Source organism: Sarcophilus harrisii, chromosome 2 (assembly GCF_902635505.1).
Source record: "Sarcophilus harrisii chromosome 2, mSarHar1.11, whole genome shotgun sequence".
Lineage (NCBI taxonomy): Eukaryota > Metazoa > Chordata > Mammalia > Dasyuromorphia > Dasyuridae > Sarcophilus > Sarcophilus harrisii.
The window spans coordinates 502,042,646-502,066,771 of NC_045427.1; the positions used below are offsets into that span (position 1 = coordinate 502,042,646).

General features: G+C 32.5%; 1 protein-coding gene across 3 annotated transcripts in view; it reads right to left on the reverse strand.

The window, feature by feature from the left end:
* Positions 1 to 9,796: 9,796 nt before the first annotated feature.
* Positions 9,797 to 24,126, reverse strand: part of GABPB1 (GA binding protein transcription factor subunit beta 1) — a 69,892-nt gene continuing 55,562 nt past the window's right edge. For 2 of the 3 annotated variants that reach the window (XM_031955191.1, XM_031955190.1), the window contains exons 7-9: positions 17,316 to 17,501; positions 15,409 to 15,524; positions 9,797 to 11,496 (exon numbers count right to left, since the gene is read on the reverse strand). In XM_031955191.1, coding sequence (XP_031811051.1) covers positions 11,344 to 11,496; positions 15,409 to 15,524; positions 17,316 to 17,501 — 455 coding nt within the window. In that variant the 3' untranslated portion in view covers positions 9,797 to 11,343. Of the gene's footprint in view, positions 11,497 to 15,389; positions 15,525 to 17,315; positions 17,502 to 24,126 lie in introns of all 3 variants that reach the window. The other variant, XM_031955192.1, reaches the window with a different exon arrangement.

Genomic DNA, 24,126 nt, shown 5'->3' on the forward strand with positions numbered 1-24,126 from the left:
ACTCAATCTAACTAAGCAATTGGAAAGATCCAATAGACAATTGGTGATTTTTAACTAGAGACTGGAAACATAGGACCAGTAAGAGTGTCAAGAGGAAAAAAAAAGGAGGGCCAAGATACAGACTCCAATTAGAATGGACCCAAATAACCAGTCTATAACTCAATTCAATAAGCATTTATTAACTGCCTACTATGTGCCAGGCACTAAGAAAAAAGAGAAAGACAAAAGATTGCCCTGCCCTCAAGAAGCTCACATTCTAATAAAGGAGACAACAAGCAAACAAATGTGTACAAACAAAACTATATAAAAGGTAAATAATAAATATATAATAGAGGGAGTCAACTGTGGTTTCTTGATATCCGAGTTCTACTTATTTGGCTTCTTGCAGCATAGTTTCTCTAACCTGGAAGCTTTGGATTTTGGCTGTTATGTCCTGCTTTCTAGAGCCCCCAAGTTGGGGTGACAAAACATACCATGCTTTCTAGAGTCCCCATGCCAAGGTGATTAAAATATACCATCTTAGTGGAGGAGTGATGAGGTGAGACTCCCAAGGATGGTGGAAATATGGAGTCCATTTATTCCTAGTTCTTTCCCTTTATATACCCTAATACCAAAACAATATTGGGCATGCACTAGGTATATACTGCACAAGTGGGACCACATAAACAACTTGCTATTGTATGTAGTTTGCCACCTGGTATCACTCTTCCACCTGGTATCACTCTGTTTCAATCAGAACACAGGTTGTCACCGCCCCTGACTTCTCAGGAAGACAGAGAGCCCTTAGGGGAGATGGGAAGCCAAACCAGATATTGTCAGCAGGTTCCCTCTGGGCTGAAGGGTCTTATATCTTAGCCAGAGTTCCCCCACTGTCTGTGGCCCTCTACATTTGGCTATAACATTCCAGGCAGATTTCCAGGTGGTTTTTATCTGGGATTTGAAGGAAGTCAGGAGATATGAATGAGTAAGAAGAAATGTTCCAGGCATGAGGGAGAGTCAGAGAAAATTCCTGGAGCTGAGAAATGGGAATGCCTCATTCATGGAATAGCACAGAGGCCACAGTCATTATCAAAGAGAATGTAATATCGTAAGACGTAAGAAGACTGGAAAAGTAGGAGTGGGCTAGGTTAGGAAGGTCTTTAAATGTCAAACAGAGGATTTTGTATTTGATCTTAAAGGTGGTAATTCCACTAGAGTTAACTGAGTGGGGAAGAAGGGGAGGGAAGGTGACATGATTAGGCCATTGGTGCAGAATAATCACTTTGGTGACTGAATGGAGGATGAAGTAGGGAGAGATAATGATTCCATGAAAAAATGAAAAATATTAAAAACAAATTGAAAATATCAAAGAAAAATGTAAGGTATTTCAGAGCAAAAACAACTGACATGGAAAAGAGGTCAAGGGAAGATAATATAAGATCATTCTATTGTTTGAAAAACAGGACCAAAATAGACATATTCAACAAATCGTAAAAGAAAATTACCCAGATGTCATTAAAAATAGAAAGAATCCAGCAATCATCTCCTTAAAAAAAAAAAAAAAAAAACCCAAAATGAAAACTACCAGATATGTCATAGCCAAAATCCAAAGCTTTTAGGTCAAAGAAACTATGCAGAAAGAAGCTGGAGAAGTAGAACTCAAATACCAGGAAACCACAGTTAAGGATGACACAAGATTTAGCACCTACCATATCAAAGACAAGAAAGTTTGAGAATATTATATTCCAAAAGGCAAAAGACAAATTTAAAATCAAGAATAAATTACTCAGCAAAAAATTGTAAAGGGAGAATATGGACCTCTAATGAAATAAAGTATCTCCAAGTATTCCTGATGAAAAGACTGAGAAATGCCAAAATGTAAAAATGAGTAAAAAGAAACATATAAATTTAAATATAAGTAGGCAATAAGAAAAGATTATATACAAGGATTAAGTTTTTCCCTTCTAATGTGGGTGTGCAATGTAATGATAGAAGCATTCCTAAGAAACATGTCAGCAGGGATCAAAGAATAATTCAAATAAGATGGAGAGCCTAGGACTGATTATTTTTATGTAATAATCTTATAAAGAAAAAGGAAAGAGAGGAGAGAAAGAATAAACTAGGAAAGAAAAAGAGATGAATGGAATGAATGGGAAGAAACGTTTTTTCACATGATCAAGGATGCAAAGAGAAATTAGTTATAAATAAAGGAGTAAGAGAAGTATACATCATTTAATTTCATAGTTTGAAAATGATACAAAGAGAGTAGAGTCAATAGAACAACTTATACTATGGCAACAACATTGTGAAAACTAACAATTTTGAAGAGAGAAGCTAAGGGAACAAGCATTTGCCTGATTTATCTTAGGTTTATGTTTCTAATTAACCATTTTGTCCTATCCTCAGTTTGAAGATCATTCTCCTTCCTGGAGGAACCGTAAACTAAGAGTTGAATAGTTACATTTTCTGTGCATCACCTGGTATTATTATCTTTTCATTGACCTTAAATTTGGGCCATTTCTTATCTGACATTCTTCCTTTACTTCTGACACAAGGTGGGAGTGGGGGGGGGGGGGACAATATATAGAGAGGCTTTTTCTATGGTCTTGAGTCTGCAACTTTAGGTCCACAACATTGTAATTTAGTTCAGTTATATTTGAGTTTCAAATTCTTTCTCAGATACTTAAAATATCTGTTTGCCTCCAGGGTACTAGAGGCTTGGTTTCCTCATCTGTTAAACTGGTATTATATCTGTAATATCTACTTATGTTTGTGATAAGGCAGGCTTCAACTTTGCAGACTAAGAGTTACAGAAAATTTATAGTAGTCATATTGGGGTAGACATTTAAATATTGACTGGTTGGTTTTTGAGCTAGTTTGGCAAAACAAAATATAGAAAAGCTTTGGTAGCTTAGTTGAGTTCAAAGTCATTAACTCTTTAGTTCTTGATTCTGAAACCTAAATGACAATGGACAAAACTTCTTTCTTTTATCAGGAGGAAATAGAGTCAGTTGTTACAGAGTAGCTCTCTGCAAAGCTTAAAAAAAAAAAAAAAAAAAAAAAAAAAAAAAAACCTAAGTATTAGTTGTATGGTTTTCAAAAGATAATTGCATTTCATGATAGCAATTTTGATAAGTAAAAGCAGCTTCAAATTTGGAACAGTAATTCTCAGATATAGAGATGATGATATGACATGGGCATAATTCTAGACATGAGATGAGAGAAAATGGATACATAAAATAACTTCCTTCATTGACTTAAAATTGGCATACAAACACAAAATTCATTAAATAAATTATTTTTCTTTCAAAAGGTCGAGGCAAATAAATTAAAATGGTAATTCAAACATATTCCACTGAACTATACTCTAAGTGAGTTAAATTTTTATTTTATTATGTAGTACTGCTCATGGGCACCTACCACACACATTAGATCAAAAATACTGAAACAAAAAACTGAGCTAAGTGAGGCAGATTCCTAGTGACTAGGCCAAAACTTTTTCTAGAATTCATGTTTTCTAATAAAAACTGAATATCTACATAAGCAAAAGAAAGTGAAGAAATGTTCTATATAAATTAAATTATTGCAGATAATCAAGCTACCTATTTTTTTAACCTTTTCTTTTAATGCTTTAGGAACTTAAATTGCTAAAAAAAAAAAAAAAAAAAAAATCTCTTAAGTCCTCTTTTAACTCATATGCAGTATTACCAAGAAAAATTCAAAAGTAACTAAAATTTAAATCCAAACCATTCAATGAAATTATTAACTGTCATTCACTACATTAAATAAGTTTATACATCAGATGTTAAGACTTTTTCTTTTTTTTTTTTTTTTGGGGGGGGGGGAATAAAGAGAAATAAAGGAAGAAAGGATCCAAACCAGATCTAAACCACTTATTTGATTAGTGTAACCCAGGAGTTCCCTTCATCAAGGCAAATCAGTAATTAATTTCTAACATAATCAAATAATGTTGCCTTTGGTGTGTTGCCCATGCTGGCACAGCAGTTATGTGTCAGAAATAGACCTTGAACCTTCCTAACTTCAAGATGTCTTGATTCTACCCACCATATTATGCCTCTTAAAGGCTATTAACACTGTTAACTTTATACGTCCTTTTCATGATGCATTATAATTTGGCAAAAATGAACGATAAAAGACTTCTCTACAATGAAGCCAGAATCCTGATTTTGTACCACAAGTAAATGTCAAGGTCTAGAAAAGACTATAGAGACTTATCAAGTCTATAATCAAGACTATAGAGAATTATCAACATAATTAACTTAAATACCTGATGTCAAATTGAATCCATGGGTAGCAAAGTGTTTTTTCATCTTTCAACTTTCATCTAGAATGGGAAGAGTAAATATGGCTCTCCTTAGAACTACAACAGGTATTAACTAACTATAATGAAATCCATGAAGAGCAAACATTACTTACCAAAACGACAAATTTATCAGTTAGGTCATTCTTCAATTCATTTGGGCTGACAGAAGAAATATTTGCTCACCGGAAATTGTATGAATAGAAAATCTTTTTTTGTTGTTGTTTGCTATATGAGTCTAACACCTACTGCCTTGGGAACCTGCCCATATGGAAATAAAAGGTTTCCAAAGCTGGTTTATAGTTATAATGGAAAAAGTCTTCCCTCATGTGTGGTTTCATGTAGAAGTGGGGATACTGAAGTGTTCAAATCACAAGGTATAAAAAAAAAATCCACATTATTTTTCAAGAAAATTTTCAGATATTTATCCAGGAAATTTTAGTTATAATAATAAAAAATATTTCTTTCTATCAATGCATCTTCTTTCTACCTGAGCAGGGGTCATTTTTGAATTTTTAACAATTAACAGCACAAATGCTCATTTTGAGAGAAAAAAATCTAATAACAGTAATAGCTAACATTTATATAGCACTGACAATGTACAAGGCACTATGCTATCACAAGGTATAAAAAAAAAAAAATCCACATTATTTTTCAAGAAAATTTTCAGATATTTATCCAGGAAATTTTAGTTATAATAATAAAAAATATTTCTTTCTATCAATGCATCTTCTTTCTACCTGAGCAGGGGTCATTTTTGGATTTTTAACAATTAACAGCACAAATGCTCATTTTGAGAGAAAAAATCTAATAACAGTAATAGCTAACATTTATATAGCACTGACAATGTACAAGGCACTATGCTATCACAAGGTATAAAAAAAAAAAAATCCACATTATTTTTCAAGAAAATTTTCAGATATTTATCCAGGAAATTTTAGTTATAATAATAAAAAATATTTCTTTCTATCAATGCATCTTCTTTCTACCTGAGCAGGGGTCATTTTTGAATTTTTAACAATTAACAGCACAAATGCTCATTTTGAGAGAAAAAATCTAATAACAGTAATAGCTAACATTTATATAGCACTGACAATGTACAAGGCACTATGCTAAGTGCTTTACAATTATTATTTAATTTGATCTTCACAACAACACTGGGAGGAAGGTGGTATTATTAACCTCATTTTATAGATGAAAAAAACTGAAGCAAATAGGATAAAGTAATTTGTCCAGGGTCACTTAGCTTAGTGTCTGTGGTCAAATTTGAACTCAGATCCTTCCAACTTCAAGTCTGGCATTTTATCCATTGTCACTTAGTGCCCATTCTACCTGGCACCCATTACCAAATTTTTTTTGTTTTGTTTTCAAAACTTTTATAAGATTGAGTTCCTTTTTTGTTCTCTCCTCTCCCTCTCCATAATAGCAAGCAATCTGATATAGATTATATATGTAAAATCATATTAAACATATTTCCACATTAGTCATGTTGCAAAAGAAGAATCAGAAGGGAAAACCTCAGGAAAGAAAAAAAGTGAAATAGTATGCTTCAATCTGCATTCACATTCCATAGTTCTTTCTCTGGATTTGCATAGTATTTTCCATTATGAGCCTCTTGGAAATGTCTCAGATCATTGAATTGCTGAAAAGAGCAAAATCTATCCAAGTTGATCATCATACAATGTTGCATTAGTGTGTATAACGTTCTCTTGGTTCTGTTCATTTCATTTAATATCAATTCCTGTAAGTCCTTCCAGTTTTTGTTTTTAAATCTCCCTGCTCATCATTTCTTATAGCACAATGGTATTCCATTACATTCATATGCCACAACTTATTCAGCCATTCCCCTCAATTTTCAATTCTTTGACACCATTAAAATATCTGCTACAAATATTTTTGTTCAAGTGGGTCCTTTCCCTTTCTTATGATCTCTTTGGGATACCAACTTATAAGACAGTAGTATTGCTAGATCAAAGAGTATGAACACTTTGAATGCCTTTTTAGCATAGTTCCAAATTGTTTTCCAGAAAGGTTGGATCGGTTCACAACTCCATCAACAATGTATTAGGGTCCCAATTTTCCCAAGTCCTCTCAATCCCATATTCTTTCACTAAAAATTCATCTTAATTAACTACCTACACGTGTCTTCAGCAGAAAAAAAAATGACAATTATGTAGGATTTCCCAATTTTTCAGATCTAGTTTGTTTTCCTATTATGATAATAATGATATTAAGTTTTACAAAGTGTTTTGCATTTATCAAATCATTTAATCATCACAACTTTGTGTGTCAAATGCCTTAGTAAATAATCCTTATTTTACAAATTAGGTATCTAAGGTTGAAATAGTTTAAATCACTTGAGCAGTCATACCATTAGAAAGTCTCTGAGACTAGAATGAAACCCAAACTCCAAAGTCAGCTATCTAATTTGCCATGTCAATTAGGAAGGGCCTTTAGACACCATCTAGTCCAACACATCCTCAAAAGGAATTCTTTTTATAGCATACCAATAAGCTATTGGTTTCAAAGCAAAAATCAACCTATGGAAAACACTCCCAACAATTATCACAAACTCTCTGAAAGTGTAACAAGTTGTTTGGGATAGTGGGTTCCCTAATCCTCCAGTGGAAAGTTTCCAGCAAAAGGGAACCTATGACCTCCCAAACAACCCATTATACTTTCAGATGATTTGTTGTTGTTGGCTTTTCCACATGTTGCTTCTGCCTTGAATTTGTCTGCGGCACAACAGAACAACTAGACAAATGGTCTAGGTTTACTCTCTGGGGTGAAGTTTTGTACAGTAAAATAAGTTTTGTATAGTAAAAGTTTTGTACAATAGAAAAAAGAAACAAGGGCACTAAGAAGCAAGGTCAAAAGACTCTCAGGAATGGCATTTGAGTTCTTGGTGCCCCTTTCCCTTGCTATGCAACCTTTCAGAAACTCACTGTCTATCTCTACCTGGTTTCTCTACCTAGAAAAAAAAAATGGCTTCTCAAGTTTGTTACAAGGACTATTTGAAAAAAAAAAAACAAGTATACAAGTTCTTTGGAAAGATTTAAAAAGCTGTGACAATGCCAAGAATTATTATTAATACAGATATTGATCTCTATGCTTAGTTTATTAATTTCCTTATTATTTGCTATTTTTTGGGGTCAGTTGAAAGAATTGGGGATGTTTAATTTGAAAAAAAGAGAAATGGGGGTAATATATCTTTCTTCACGTATGTAAAAAGCTGTATGGTAGAAGATCATTTAGACTTGTTCTTGCTAATTCTTACCCCTGAGGGATGGAGAAGCAAAACTAGGACAATGGATAAAAGCTGCAGAGAGAAAGAGGTAGATTTCAGCTCAATATAAGGAAAAAACAATTCTTAATAATCAGAATTATCAGGGCAGCTAGTTGGTACAGTGCATAGTGCACCAGCCCTGAAATCCGGAGAACCCGAGTTCAAATGTGGCTTCAGACACTTAATACTTCCTAGCTGTCACCCTGGGCAAGTCACTTAACCCCAATTGCCTCAGCAAAAATAATAATAATAATAATAATAATAAAATAAATAATCACAACTATCCAGAAGTAGAGTAACTAATTCAGGAGCTAGTGAGTTCTCTATCAGTGGAAGTCTTCAAGCAGAGGTTAAATGACAATTGTCAGAGACATTGTACTTGAAAATGAGCCCTTTTAACAAGTTGATCTCTGAGATCTCTTCCAATTCAAAAATTCTATAACATTTTGTGATCTAGTTCCCTTTCTGCTAAGTATAAGAAGAGAGTAATAAAAAGTGAATAGCTTATTAACAATGGAAGATTCTGAAAGGAAACATGGTACTATTCTTCTGTCATTCAAGTCAAGAAAATGAGCATTATGGATGCATTCCTATTACAAACAAATGAATATCATTTACTAAGGCAGCACAATAAATTTGCACACTTATGTACATTGTGACCCCCTCATATCCCAGTACACATACATGTTACCCAAACAACATAGACAGAAAACATCCCACTATTATATATAAAATGAACATTTGAAATCTTGGTCAGCTAGAATAGGCAAATGGTACTACGATCTCAATGCCTGCCACATGTGGGAAAATATTAAAAATCTAAACCAATTCTTAAGATAGGAGGTCAGAAACTTTAAATAAATAAAAATCAGAATCTAAAAAAGGGCTTTCTTACCTGGAGGTGAATACCACTGACTGCTGAACTCTCAACTGGGAGAAGATGACTCAACCTATAGAGCACAAACCTGATCAGATACCAAAGAAAAAAAGCAGCAAGTATGGAATTTTACACATCATTAGCATTTGTCCTCCTTTGTTCTATCAGAGCACTCACACAAAAGACAAAGTCTTGTTGAGCCCTGGTTATGGGGCAAGGCTCTTAGAGGCCAGCCTAAGGCTCAATGGGAAAGAATCTAATCAAAACATCAAATTTCAAGTGTTAAACACCTTTCCTAGATGTCTGCCCCAAGCTTTGCTTCACAACATGACTATATCACAACATGTAAAACATGTTACATCGAATGCCTATGGAAAAAAAATCAGGTCACATATAGGACAGAAGTTTTTAACTTCTTTGAAGGTGAGTAGGGAAACCTGAGTAAGCCATCTGATTGCCATGTCCTTCCTAAAGATCACTACAGCATAAGGAATTTTAAAAAGTAGAAAACTTGAGAAAGAAAAGGAAAACTGTAAACCTCCATACCAACAAATTTATTCCCCCTTTCCCAAATTCTTTCAGAAATGTGTAAAAGTAAATAAGCAGGAATAGCTAACCTGGTATATTGTAATGACTTGGATAGCCCCTGCTACCTACCAACCAAGGGACTATGAACAAGTCACTTGATATCTCTGAGCCATAGTTTCCTCATGTCTAAAAGAATACTGGCATTGCCAACGCCTCAGAGGTGTGAAGAAAGTATTGCTGTTGTTCAGTCCATCAGTCATGTCCAACTCTTCATGACTCCATTTGAGAGTTTCTTGGCAAAGATACTGGAGTGATTTGCCATTTCCTTCTCCAGTTCATTCTACAGATGAGGAATTGAGGCAAACAGGGCTAAGTGATTTACCCAAGTCACATAGCTTATAAGTATGAAGCCACACTTGAACTCAAATCTTCCTAACTCCAGGCCCAGTACTCTATTCACTGCACCACTTAGCTGCTCATTACTGAAAATATGAACTGATATATATGGAAATAATGCAGATAATTTTAGATAACATATTATATCAGACATGAGAAGACTGGAAGCTGCAAAGCCTCATTCATGAGATTAGAAGGTCTCTGAAATTCACTCCAATCTAAAACTTTTTTTAAAAGTGCTTTTATAGAGCAACTAAACTATTTTATTCATATTTCATAAATATTTTTTATTATATTAATAAATATACTGTAATTCCAGGAAAGGAATTACAATCTCCTGAGGAAAAGACAGATCCAAGAAGTTACATACCTGGTACTTTTATGCTGGAGATTCTTTTAAGACACTATGTGAAAATTATACAGTATTTTAATAGAATAGATTATGGTTCTGATATACAATAACATACAGCTTTTAACGAATGAATGAAGTAGAGTTTGCAAAAGAGAATTACATCTACACTGAACATATGTGGAAAAAGATATTTAATTGTAAAATAGAAAAGTAGACCAGAGTACAGTTTTAAGGGTAATTTCTTTCTTATACAGTATAGGTTATCTAGAGGAATTTTAGGTTTAGATAAACATTTTCATAAAGTAGTGAAACAGAAAAACAAAGCAAGGAAAAAAAAAAAAAGGCCTGAACTTATATTTTACTGAAAAAAAAAAAACCCAAAAGTGAACAATAAAGTCAAAATTTAATCATTTGTCTATCATGGAATTTAACAATTTTATGATAGAGCAAGTCACAGCACAGACAATCTGCTTTTATAGCGAAAAGCAATAATGCTAGACAACAGTGGCATCAACGAAGTATGAAAAGTTCTCATCCTACATCCAAAAGCAAATGCTTTTCATAAGAATAGCCAAGACAACATTTGACTCTTCTAGTTTCCTGGGGGGAAATGAGTCCTTGAGATTATTTCAGAAACCAATCTTTGTCGAGCTTTCCAAAAACATTATCCTTCAATCCAGTGCCTGGAAATGTTTTCATGTGGAAGTCATGATAGAAGGCACTGAATACAAAGTTTCAAGTCCCCTGTATGAAATTTTAAAAGAGAGTACAGGGTTTGCAAATTTAAGTTACATTGCAAACTGCTACTTCCAAGAACACTGTCATTCCAATAGAACCAGTTGCTAGCTTACTTAATTTCAATGACCTATGGACTAAAAGTTTTTTATTCCTAATAACTTTCATCATCTTTGCCAAAAAATACCTATGCAAGTGATGCACTTTGAAATTATAAAAACATGCAGAATATATACAAACTGAAAATTTAAAAAATATTTGCTTCATATACATGTAAATCTACTCAGATATAGCTGAAGTTAAACAAATATAAAAGTTTCACTTTCTAAAAAATGTTTTCAAATAATCTGAGACAACTACTTAAAGCTATACAAAGATTTCCTTAGAGAAATCTACTCTTTAGGTAGAAGTCTAGTTGATACCTATAGAAATAATTCCAGAATCAGTCCACCACATAATTATTATGCAAATATTTGGTCTAATCAACAAGGATCACCCTTAAAACTGTTCTGCTTCTGAGAAATTAAGATTCATACTAAAATCAAAAGGAATTCACAAAAACAGTGGCTTATTATGTTTCTGGATCTCTTCAACCATCTTTTATCAACTCATTTTGAAACTGTAAAAAAAAAAAAAAAAAAAAAAACTATTTACAGAATTCAGTTTTAAATACTTTTCACACAACTTCTAAATTCATAGTTTATGTTACAAGAAAATTCAGAGCTCATGGCTTAAGTCCAATTATCAACTTGTAAGTCTCTTTTCTGTATGCTGGATTCCCATGACTGTACTTATATGGGGTATACAGTTCCAAGATTGTATTCTTTTTCTTGACTCAAGGTAAAATCAAACTATATTGTCCATTTCAATTACACTGCCTCTTTGTTAGTCTGGAGACGAGTCATGGCCTCTAATTTCTGCCGATAAGCTTCTGCTTCCTGTTCTTTCTTTAGAAGTTGCTGCCGATATTTTTGTGCTTCTCGATTTGCTTCATCCAGCTGTTTCTGAAGTGCCTCTCTCTCCTAAAAAAAAAAAATTTCATCAATCTTTGTGCAAATGTTTAACATGTAAATGCAAAAGATCCAAAGCACCAGAAATAAATCAATCTAAACTAACTAATAAGTCCAAAGTACCTAATCATTACTGAACAACTACACTTTTACAAAGAAGAGCCTAATAAGAATTGGGGGGTTCGTTAAACTGATCTGACTCATACACAAATGCAAATATAGGAATACTTCTCTTTTCCATTTCAATCAACAAACACTGAGCATTTAGTTTGAGTTCAGTATTGTTCTAGGCCTTGTGGAAGATACAGAAATAATAATAGACATTTTTCCTGCACACAAAGTGCTTATAATTTAGTTAGAGGCAAGATCAACATAGAAAAAATAGGGCGGAGCAGCATACAAAATGCTAATTTAGTGTGGCACAGACTCTTGGTGCTACAAAAGTTCAGTAGTCAAGAAAGGATTCATGGAGGTGAAAGATTTGCACTAGACCTAACCTACATAAAATGGGTCAGATATAGATAGATATTGGAGACAAAGAAGAGTATCTATGGTAAGAAAAAACTTAATTGGCAATTGTTATTTATGTTACTCTTTAAGGTTTGCAAAGCACTTTATAGATATATTAGTTGTTCCATCCAATGATCCTGTGACTTTTAAAAATGCTATTCTTTTGTGATTCAGGCATGTATAAAAACACATAAAAACACCAATTTCTTCAAAGCATAATTTTTCAGTAATCAAGTTTCTGAATGGTATAGTGGGAAAAAAAAGTATTGGACTTGGAATCAAAGGACAGATAATTGCTTTGATTACTTATTGTTGAATAGCACTTAGTACAATGCCTAGCATATAATAAATGCTTAACAAATTTTTTTTTTCATTCAATTATAAATGTCTGGTAGGAAGTTTTTACCCAAAAATAAGTAGATGGTAAAATAATAAGTACCTGTCCTTGATAATTTAAGTTTCCTGTTCAAGATGAACTACATCCTTGGGTAATGAAAAGAAATAACTGATGTGACTGCTAGGCCAGTGACAGAATTATTTAAAAGAGCATGGAAAACAGGAGAGGTCTCACTAATCTGGAGAACATGTCAATTTTGAAATATGCCAGTTTTCAAAAAAAAGAGAACAAGATCTTCAAACTTTAAGTCAGTTAACTTAAATGAATTTGATTTTTATTTAGAGGAAAACCCTAGTACAGATTATTAAAGAAATGGCTAGTGAATGTCTCAATAGGGAACCAGTAATTGCAAAGATTCAACACACATTCAAGATTAATTCATTTTCTTTTCTGACAAGATCACTAAACTTGTAAATGAGGAAGATGTTATAAATAGAGTCTACTTATATATTAGTAAAAACATCTGAAAATATTAACATACTATTCTTGTGGAAAAGAGATGTAGAATACAGCATAATAAATTAGGTGGATTCAGAACTGGTTAAAAGGCTGAATACAAAGAATAGTAGTTAATGATTCAGTCAATTTGGCAGAAAGTCTTCAGTCTCAGAGATTTGTGTTTGCTCTTGTGCTATTTGATATATCAATGTCTTGGATGTAAGCATAGATATTTATGATGAAGTGCAATATCAAGTTTTCATCAGGTTTTCAGAAGGCATAAAGCTAGGAAAAATATACTGCATAGCAGGATCAGGATCCAGTAAGATCCTGACACACTAAATAAAACACTAGACTGAATCAAAAATCATTAAATTTAATAGGAACAAACAAAATCTAAAGCTTACATTCAAAATAAATGACTTCAAAAGTATAGCAGAGGCATGCTTAGAAAGTAATTTATCTGAAAGATCTGGGGATTTCAGTAGGCTACAAACTCAATGTGAGCCAATAGTATGATGTAATAGCCAAAAAAGTTAATGACATCTTGGGCTTCATTAAAAGTCATGGCTTCTAAAAACAAGGAAGTGACTGTCCCTATTGAACTTTGGTCTATTCATATCACATCTGAAGCACTTGTGGTTAGCTCTGAGTATCCCAATTTTAAAAAGACACTGATGAACTGAAACATATTCAGAAGAGAACAACCAGGATGACTGATGAAGGACCTTGAGTCCATGTCTTGGAGTATCACCTGAAGGAGCTATTGTTGTTTTAGCCTAGAGAAATCTCATGTGGGACATAAAAGTGCATCTGAGTATTGAGTTCCATGATACAGAAAAGGAGGTAAATTTGTTCTATTTGGCCCCTGAGGGTAGAACCAGGAGCTATAAGTAGAAACTTGCAGAGACAAATTTAGATTTAATGTCAAAAAACTTCCTACTAATCAGAATTGGCCAAAATTAGACTGGTCTGCCTAGACAAGTGATAGGTTACCTACCCCTCATTAGAAGTCTTCAAGCAGAGAATGGATAACCATTTTGCAGGTCTGTTACACTGAAGGATTCCTTTTGGGTATGGGTTAAACTAAATGGTCAATAAGGACCTTTCTAATTCTTGAATGTCATGAAAAATTAAGTGTGGGTCCCTGTGTGGAATATATATGTACAAAGAATTGATACTAACTAAATGCAAAAATAATACTACACCAGAATCTCAAAACTTATTCCATGGCAGTCATAACACTTTAATACTATTGTCATTATCATTTTCTTTAATACAAATCAATTAAAAAACAATCTTGTTATATGAATATCTAAAAAGTTCTCAATGGACTTTCACTCATAGATCTTATGTTATTTAATATCATTTCTAAATAATATTTAGGATATAGGTATTAACTTCAAAATGGAGGAATTTGAAACATGAAGACAGTAAATAATTTCCCAAAGTCATTAAGTTAGTGACAAAGAAGATCATTACCAATATCCTGTTCAATGTTTTATATATACTAAGTGACAATTTCTCTTCAGTGCATTCAAAGGGATTTTTTTAAAAATTTAGATCAGATTGATAATATTTATTTAGAGAGAAAACTTATAAAATATTGCACTTCATCATAAAATATTCCCAGGAAAGGTAGCTTGCTGAAGTGAATGGAATTGTGTTAAATAAGAAATTCAATCAGTTTTTAAAAATGTGTGCATTTTTTAAAATTAGAGATAAAGATAAAGATAGATCACATGAATCAGTAATCTGTTATAATCACATACTAAGAAAACTGCTCATTTGGCCTCATTTTATATAGATGATTGATACAGATAATTACAAAAGTAAAAGTATTTTGATATATATTATGTAGTAAAAGGGGAAAAAAATAATTATTTTAATAAACAAGAACCTAACATACTTATATCTTGACTAGCAATTTCTATTCTAAACAAATAAAATAATCCCCTATATGTGGCAGCTCATTTACTTTCCCTGGGTCTCAGTTTCGTTATCTGCAAAATAGGAAACTGAACCAGAGGATTTCTTAGGTCTCTTTCTGCTCTAAATCTAGTATGCTATGAAATGAATTCTGCTGAATAAATTTCTATTCCAAAAATAACTGATTTAATTTAGTTAAAACAAAATTAAATGATTAGCAAATAACCAATTGTTTATAAAATAATCAATTTGACAAAACTCAAGCTACTGGCTATTCTCTCCAGAATTTCTCCAAAACAAACCTATAATTGGTCTGTTAAAAGAAGCCAGGAAAATATCCTCTTTGTGACAGAGAACAAGAGATAACATTTCTTGTTAATACCTGTAAAGATGAATATATTTGAGATTACTAGGGAATAAATGAAAGGATAAAGTGCAGAAAAAAAAAGACTACACCAAAGATCCTGTGCTAATCAACTATCATAAACAAATCCTGTTGTAAAAAGCAAAGGCTAACGTACAGTAGAGACAAAATGACAACCCTATCAAACTTCACTCTACAAATAACAGAAACATGCAATGATAAGAAAAAAAGACTGAATTTACTTGTGACCACCCTGGTAAAACACACCGGTTAAAAGACTCCTTACTTCTATTTCTGCAGATTCCACCCGATTTTCTATAATTTCAATACATTGTCTCTTGACTGGTGGTTCTTCACTTATAACAGTTTCTTCAGCTATATCTGTTGCTGGTACTGTTAATACTGAAACAAAAGTAGTACATATTAGTTACTTTAGGAAATGTTTATCATGATATTATGAACATAAAATTATCCTTAAAATTACTGACACATGTAACTTCAAAATATTTATTCACATATTTCAGACTATACAAAAATGTGCTTCAAAACAATGGGTTACTACTTTCAATCTTTTATATTTTCTAAACTTTCCTGTCCTAATTTACTACACTTGTACTTATTAAAAACACAAGCTTTTTTGTTGGAAGACAAGGGAAGAGAATTGGTCCCAGAGTCTGGAAGATGTGAGTCCAAGTTCCTCCTGTCAGTCACCCAATAAATATTTATTAAGCACATACTATATGCCAGACATTACCAAGTACTGGGGATACAAAGAAAAAGATAGTCCCTGCTCTCATCAGACTATATTTGTGACCCAGGGAAGTCACTTAATAATAAGCCTTTGACAACTCTCAAAACTATAAGTTGTAGAAAAGAAGTGTTGACAGAGGAAGATCCTTACCAAATACTTCCTAGACCAGTGAAATCACAGGTCTGCCCTAAATAAATAAATCTTCTCTATCTAGAATCAGATCAATCACTCTCCTAGAGACTATTTCATAAAATAGTCTGAGATATTGATATGCAACTGTAGCTAACTCTCAGTTAGCTGGTTATCATTTATGGCAAGTATTAATTCACAAAATGAACTTCTCTGCCACATAGCACACTTTTGGATTGGCTTCTCCTCACTGTCAACACATATTCAGTGAAAGAGGAAATTTTAACATTACCATATAGACAATATGATTTAGAAGTGAGACAAGCTAATTGTACAATAATTCAGAGTCTGATTCTTTTTGTACAGCAAAATAATGTTTTGGTCATGTATACTTATTATGTATCTAAGTTATATTTTAATATATTTAACATCTACTGGTCATCCTGCCATTTAGGGAGGGGTGGGGGTAAGAGGTGAAAAATTGGAACAAGAGGTTTGGCAATTGTTAATGCTGTAAAGTTACCCATGTATATATCCTGTAAATAAAAGGCTATTAAATAAAAAAAATAAATAAAAATAAAAATAAAATAATAATAAAAAAAGAAGTGAGAGCAGCAAATACTGATGGCCTCAAATCATTTTTACTAGCTGGTAATGCTGGGCAAATCTCTTAACCTTGGTCTGCCTTGGTTTTCTCGTCTACAATGAAGATAATAATGTCTACTTTCTGAGGTTATTGTGAGGGTAAATGAGATAATATAAAGCACTTTGAAAACCTTAAAGAGCTATATATAATGTTAGCAATTATTATTATTCAATGTAGTATAAAAAAAAAGTACAATACAAGATCAAACAAATGATTTTTGGAGCTGTACCACAATTCCTTTCTTTTCTTTTCTTTCTTTCTTTTTTATTTATTTATTTATTTTTTACAAAATATATGCATTGGCAATTTTTAAACACTGACCCTTGCAAAGCCTTCTGTTCCAAATTATCCCTTTCTTCCCCTCCCCCCTCCCCTAGATGGCAAGTAGTCCAATACATGTTAAATATATTAAAATATATATAAAATCCAATATATCTATGCATATTTATAAAGTTATCTTTCTGCACAAGAAAAATCAAATCAAGAAGGGAAAAAAACTGGGAAAACAAAATGCAAACAAACAATAACCGAATAAGTGAGAATGCTATATTGTGGCCCACACTCAGCTCCTATGGTCCTCTCTTTGGGTTTAGATGGCTCTCTTCATCACTGAACAATTGGACACAATTCCTTTCTTAATTAATAAAGATACAGAGAACTAACTTACCTTGTTGTCCATCTGGCATAGTTACAATGATGGGCTGACCTATTCCACTGGTTGGAATGGAGTGCAAATTACCAAGCTGAATTCCATCTGTAACTATTGTAATGACTTGCTGACCCCCAGAGCTAACAACTTGCTGGATTGCACCATCTACTGATTCTGCTGTCACCACCTCCTCAGTAGCCACAACTGGAGAAAGAATTCAAAAGTATGTGTCAACAAACATTTGAACTCTAAAAACCCAAATTAAAATTTTTTTAAGTTAAAAAATAAGCTTTTTTTCAAGTTCAGTACACTTCTTGTTTTAACTTCTCCCTTTGTTTAAATTTATATGATGCCCATCATTGACAAAAATTTGTTCCCAAATGGTAAACTATACAAACCAATCCTATTTTTAAATCTTAATAGCTGAGATTGCATTATGTTTTGAGAAAACACCATCACTTCCATTTAAAGAATAAAATAAAAGTTAATCCCCAAATCACTCTGACAAAGGCTCAATACTTCTCTCTATGGGCCTTTCTTATCACTAGCACAAAACTATTTTCCCACTCACTCATTAATATGACTCCATCAGATAAAGGCGATACCTCCCACCTATGTGTCTTGGAGACAACCTAAGATGCAGATTCAAATAAAGTGTACAAAAGTCCAATTACAGACTATGTTTGTTATTTGAGAAATGGCCTACCTACATACTGAGGCTTATTACCAAGTTGTCATAAAGTCAAGAAGAAATTATGAACTTTATTGGTGGAAATAATATCCAAACCAGTGAAATAATAGATCTTTAAAATACTGAAGCCAATCAAAGAATTAAGTCATAGGAAAAGGCAAAGGACTGAATCTATGATTTCAAAGAAACCTTTTCTCCCAACTCAGGTAGAAAACTTTTCTGTAATTTTTAGTCTGTAAGAGTTGTCTGGAGCACTGAAACCTTGTGTCTTGCCCAGGGTCAAATAGCCAGTTTGTGTCAGATGTAAGACTTGAACCCAAATCTTCCTGGCTTTAAGGCCAATTCTCTATGCCCACCATACCACACTGCTCTCTTACATATGGAGAATATCCTCTTTAAAATGCTGAGTAATCCTATTGATGATATCATTTCAGGAACAAATCATAGCACAACAGATGGGATTTTTTTATTAGGTACATGAAAAACAGTAGAAATATAGCAACTGTATTATCAGTAGACACAATTATCAAAAAACAAAAACTCAAAATTTCATGATTGATTTGGTTACTTCCAAAAGAAAGTTTTATCTTTTAAAAACAAAGAAACAACATGAACTAAAAAAACCACTGTTACCAGCTTCATTTAAAAGAATGAGTGTATAAAACCATTTCCAAATGAATTTTTCTTTTTAAGTCATGGGGCAAGATTTTATAAGACAAAATCTTATAATAAACTGTGATATATGCAAAATATCACTTTGCAAAATAAACTTCATTTTACTAGTATTTATAGCAGATTACCTTGGGCAATAAATGGCTAAAGAATTTACTTCAGAAGGGGGTACCTTATTGCACTTCAAGAAAAGGAAAAAGCAAGGTACATTTCAACCTTGGTGTTCAAAGGTGTATCTATGGCAATAAGCTTAGCCTCAAATCTGCCACTATAGTATGTGAGGACTGTGAAGATTTAACTCACAAAAGATAAAACTCATGATTTTGAGAACTTTTATATTTTGAGTTCTTTGATTATTTTTATTTGTCCTTTAAACTATAATTAAGTTGTATCATGAAGCACTTAAGAAAATTTCAGGAAGAAATCATTTTTAAAACAGAGTAATGAAATATTGGACATGAGTGGCCAATTGTAAAGCAACTGACATTTTCAAATGTATTTATTCATGCTTTGATTTCTTTTCCTTGCATATGAAAAAGGAATTTCTATTTCAGCTGGTTATGAGAAGCAAACATTTTAAAACAATCATATTAGAAATTTCTGAGATCAGAAAACACACAAGGAACAATTCATAAGCTTTCATCTTTGTAATTAGTTTTACCACTATTTTCAATGATTGCCATTAAAATGGATACAATTCTTGCCTTTCATCTAAAGATCTTTGTTCCTTTGCAAATTTCACTAAAGAGATTAAAGGAAAAAGTTATAGAATGTTTGTGTAACAAATCAAAGTAGAAACAATAACAAACCAAAAAATATGAAAATATTTTCAAAGTTGAAAAATAACTTTATATAAATAAATTTGAATTAAAAATTGAGGGGATGGTCATCAAAAGGGTAATAATTGAACAAGTTGTGATACGTGATTGTGATGGAAGACTATTGTATTGTAAGAAATAAAGAACATGTGCTTTCAGAAAAACCCAGAAAGACTTAAATGAGATGATGAAAAATGAAGGAAGCAGAACCAAAAGAAAAATGTACGCAGTAACAGCAATATTGGTATGATGATCAACTGTGAATGATTTAGCTATTCTGAGCAATACAATAATCCAAGACAATTCCAAAGGACTTGTGATAAAAAATGTTATCCACTTCCAGGAAAAGAAGTGATGGAATCTGAATGCAGATCGAAGCAGAATTTTTTATGTTATTTTTCTTTTTTTTGTTTGTTTGTTTTTTGTTATTTTTTTTTTTTTTTAATCTTTGGGGCCTGTTTTCTTTTGCAATGTGGCTAATATGGAAATGTTTTGCATAACTGTAATGTATAACAAATAAAATTGTTTGCTTTCTCAAAGAGGGCAGGAAGAAGAGAACTTGAAAAATGAATGTTAAAAATATTTTTACATATAATTGAGAAGTGAAATAAAAATTAGAGAAACAAATATATTAGAAAGCCCTTTTGAGACTCTTTTTTTGGTTCAAAGTAAAATCATACAACATAAATACTCACTTGTCTGATTCAGTAACAAAAAGTATGACTATACAAAACCAAAGATAGACTAGAACTAAGTTACAGAAACTAAACAGAGACAGATAGATGGATATAGATATATCTCTGAAGTCTGATATCTCTTATTAGAATAAAAGTTCCATGACCATAGGAATTATTTCATTCTTTGTACTGTATCTCCAGCACTAGTAGATGATTAATAAATGTTTATTGATTAGCTGACTATCTATATGACTGATACAGAATCTGAACCCAAAGTCACCAAACTAAAACAATGATTACCAAAAAAGGAAAATACTGCTAAAGATGAAAAATACCACAAAAGTATCTTTCCATAATAAAATATTAGCTACATATTTATTAAGCTACATATAATTACATATAAGCTACATATAATTAGCTACATATGCTTATTAAGAAAAAATTACATTTGAAAACATGATAAAGAATCTGTCAAGAAAAAAGTCAATTTTTGTAAATGACTAAAAGATGAAGTTTATATATAGGATTTTCTTTCTAGTTACATATTCAAATGCCTTTGGTGGATTTCTTTCCTCAACATATACAACAGGATTGGATATATAGTGGGAGCTCTAAACCCTATATGGCTTAATCTGTGGTTGGAAGGTGTGAGAGAGAAATAGTCAATTAAGCATTAATGTTCTAATAAGATTTGTAAGCTAATTCTTGAAACTTAAAAGGCAGGATAGAAGAAGAACCATTTATAGTCATTTTACAATAACTGATAAAAGTCAACCATCAATAATAGAGAGATTGAAACAGAGTTTGGCATTTCAGAAATAACATATACTCTCTCTGGAAAGCATTTGCTTTTTTTTTTAATAATTTTTAAAAATAATTTTTGTATTTATTGCCTAATAAAATGGTTTTTACAACATTTCAAATTAGATAAAACCATACTACACAAGTCTTGAGTTGAAAGAAGGCTTTCCAGCTTCCTCCACATTGCTCCCATCCATGTTTAAAATTCTTTCCTACTACTTATTCTTATTAGGAATAGAGAGGAATATTAGGAATATTTCTCACACTACAACACAATATTAGGTCAAAACAAAGCCTATTAAGTGCCATAAAGCTCTGAGATGTGATGATAATGAAAATATTCATCATTTTAAAAGGTCCTCTTTGCAAATTATGGCAAACAAAAGATGTCAATTCTATCAAACACTTAAAATAAATGCGGCAGATGATATTAATAATGATTGAAAGAAAAGTTTTTTAGAGGTAAACTCATAACTCAAATGATCCACATGAGAACTGATTTTGTGATATTAAAAGTTTTGCTACTTTTAAAAATTGTCTTCCATTCTTTATCCATTTCAAGGCCAAAAAAAAGAATTGCTCAATTCCACTTACCTTCCCTGAGCCCTCTGAACCAGCCAAACTGATTTAGTCATTGTCCCCAGAAAATATTTTATACTTTCCCTACGTGTATTTTGAGAAGAAATGAATAGAAACAGTTTTTCCTGCATAAAAACACACACACACACACACACACACACTCAGAGTCTCTGTCTGTCTCTCTGTCTCTCTCTCTCTTCTCTCACCCCTTTAGCTTGAACAAGTAACTGCTGTAACTAATAAGGTTTTCCCTGCAGTACTACAGATTTTCATTCCACTCAGAGATTCCAGTTGCTTGTCACTGATTTGAGAGGTAAGATCTACTTAATTTACTTAACTCCCAAGTACTTCTTACTTTTCTCTCCTTGACTGTGTCTCTCACACCTTTCAACCTCAGATTAAGCAACATGGGCTTTAGAGCTCCCATTATACACCTAATCCTATGGCATATATTGAGGAAAGGAATCCAAAGGCATTTGAAGGTGTAACTACAAAGAAAATTCTATATATAAACTTCATCTTTTAATCATTTTGCAATCTTAAAAATCATTCTAAGCAGGGTTTCTCAGAATCTTAAGACAGACACGTTAGGTTTCCATTACATTTAACTTGGCAGTATTCATTATTCTTTAATCATTGTAATAACTAATAAGATTAATTACAGTTGCTGAGGTGCCACTGGACCAAAGTATATATTCTAACAACTTCATCACTTTTTTTTTAAGAAAAAAAAAATGAGGAAAAATAAGTAAATCACAATGTTATCAATGATCATCTTTCACCACAAAATTACAAATAGAATCCTAATTAATTTACTAAAAATCTATTCCCAATTTGAGAATATTAGAGGAATATAGAAATATACTATAGCACAATAAAGGAAAATTTTATTTTATGCCATCAATTAACCATTACACTTTAATTTGATGATTGTCAAACAGACATTCAATTATAGTCTTTCTTTGGAAGTATATCACCAACTGCCTATTCCATATTTATAACTAGATGACCCATAATTCAAAATAGAAATCAAAATCTTTCCCTCAAAATCCAACCTTCTTCCAAATTTTTCTATTTGGGCCAAGAGTAGTACTATTCTTCCAGTCACCTTTGTTCATAACCTTGATGTCATTCTTACTCCAAATATTTAATCAACTGCCTAATCTTGTTTCTAATTCCAAAACATCTCAACATCCATTCTTTTCTCCATTTACAGAACTAATACTCTAGTTCAGGATATTAACACCTCTCAGCTATCTAGCTTCCTAAAAATTAGCCTTTCTGCATTAAATCTCTCTCCTCACTTTAATCTACCCAGTTACCAGTAGCTGTCTAACAGTGTAGCCCTAACCACGTGGCTATTCAATAAACTCTAATGTTTTCTATAACTTCAATGACCAAATATAAAATCCTGTTTGCTTTTAAAGCCCTTTACAACCTAGCTGCTTTCTACCTTTCCACCTTTTTACATTTTACTCCCTTTTACATAATCTTCGATTTTGTGATTCTGACCTTATTCCGTCCTACACATTATACTCCTGTCTAATTTTGTATTAATTATCCCCTTTACCTAGAATGCACTTTTCCTTATCTTTACTTTTTAAGATTCCTAGTTTCCTTCAAAGCTAAGTTCAATAACGCCTTCTTTATCAAGCCTTTCTTGATCCTCAATCTACTGCCACCTTTTCCTCAAAAAATACCTTATATCTATACACGTACATGTTGTCTCCTTGGGCTGTCTTAGACAGCACCTTCCTTGAGAACAAGAACAGTTAATTCCTCTTTGGTCTTTGTTATCTCCAGTGCTTCTCACTATGCCTGGTCCATAAAAGACAAATGCTTGGTGATTAATTATCTAGAAAATTACACTGCCCTTAAAAATCAATGCCAACCAACAAACACATTACCACAAAATTCAGCAGTACCTCACACTGACTCAACCAGTAAGCATCTCCTTTCCTAATCAATCTTACTGGTTACCTACTAGCTATTCCCAATAAAAGTTCTGGGATCCTATCATTTCCCAGTATTGCACTAAAAAACTTGTGATATCATCTAGACAAAGCAGACAGGAAGAACTGTTATTTGCAATGGAAACACTGTGTCTCCTCTGTTAAAAAGGCCACTAGAGACAATATAGGTTTGCCATGGCACAATCAACCTGACGTATGAGTCAGCTGGTTTGCAATATATCTGTATTTGAAAGACATTATTCTAAGGTATTCTCTAATATCACCAACATTATTCTTAGAATTACTCATGAGTAAAAAAACAACAGAAATTCAAATAACTCAAATGGATCCATGAGCTCATCTATTTGGATGATTCCTTCAATAACAGATACTGGAATTCTTTTACTGTCTATCTTAGACAGCTCTTTTCCGTGGCTCCTTCAAATACACCACATTTAATATATTGGGAGCTTTCTTTTCTTCCTCCTAACATAAAGAGGGTGACAATGCCAAACTATGTACTGTTACTGTGTACTGATTACTCTTGGCCCTTATCCCACAACCAGTTCAACTTCTCTTTCAGTCATACATAGATTTCCTTTACTCTAGCACTTCTTTATAAAGTTCCTGATTTATTAT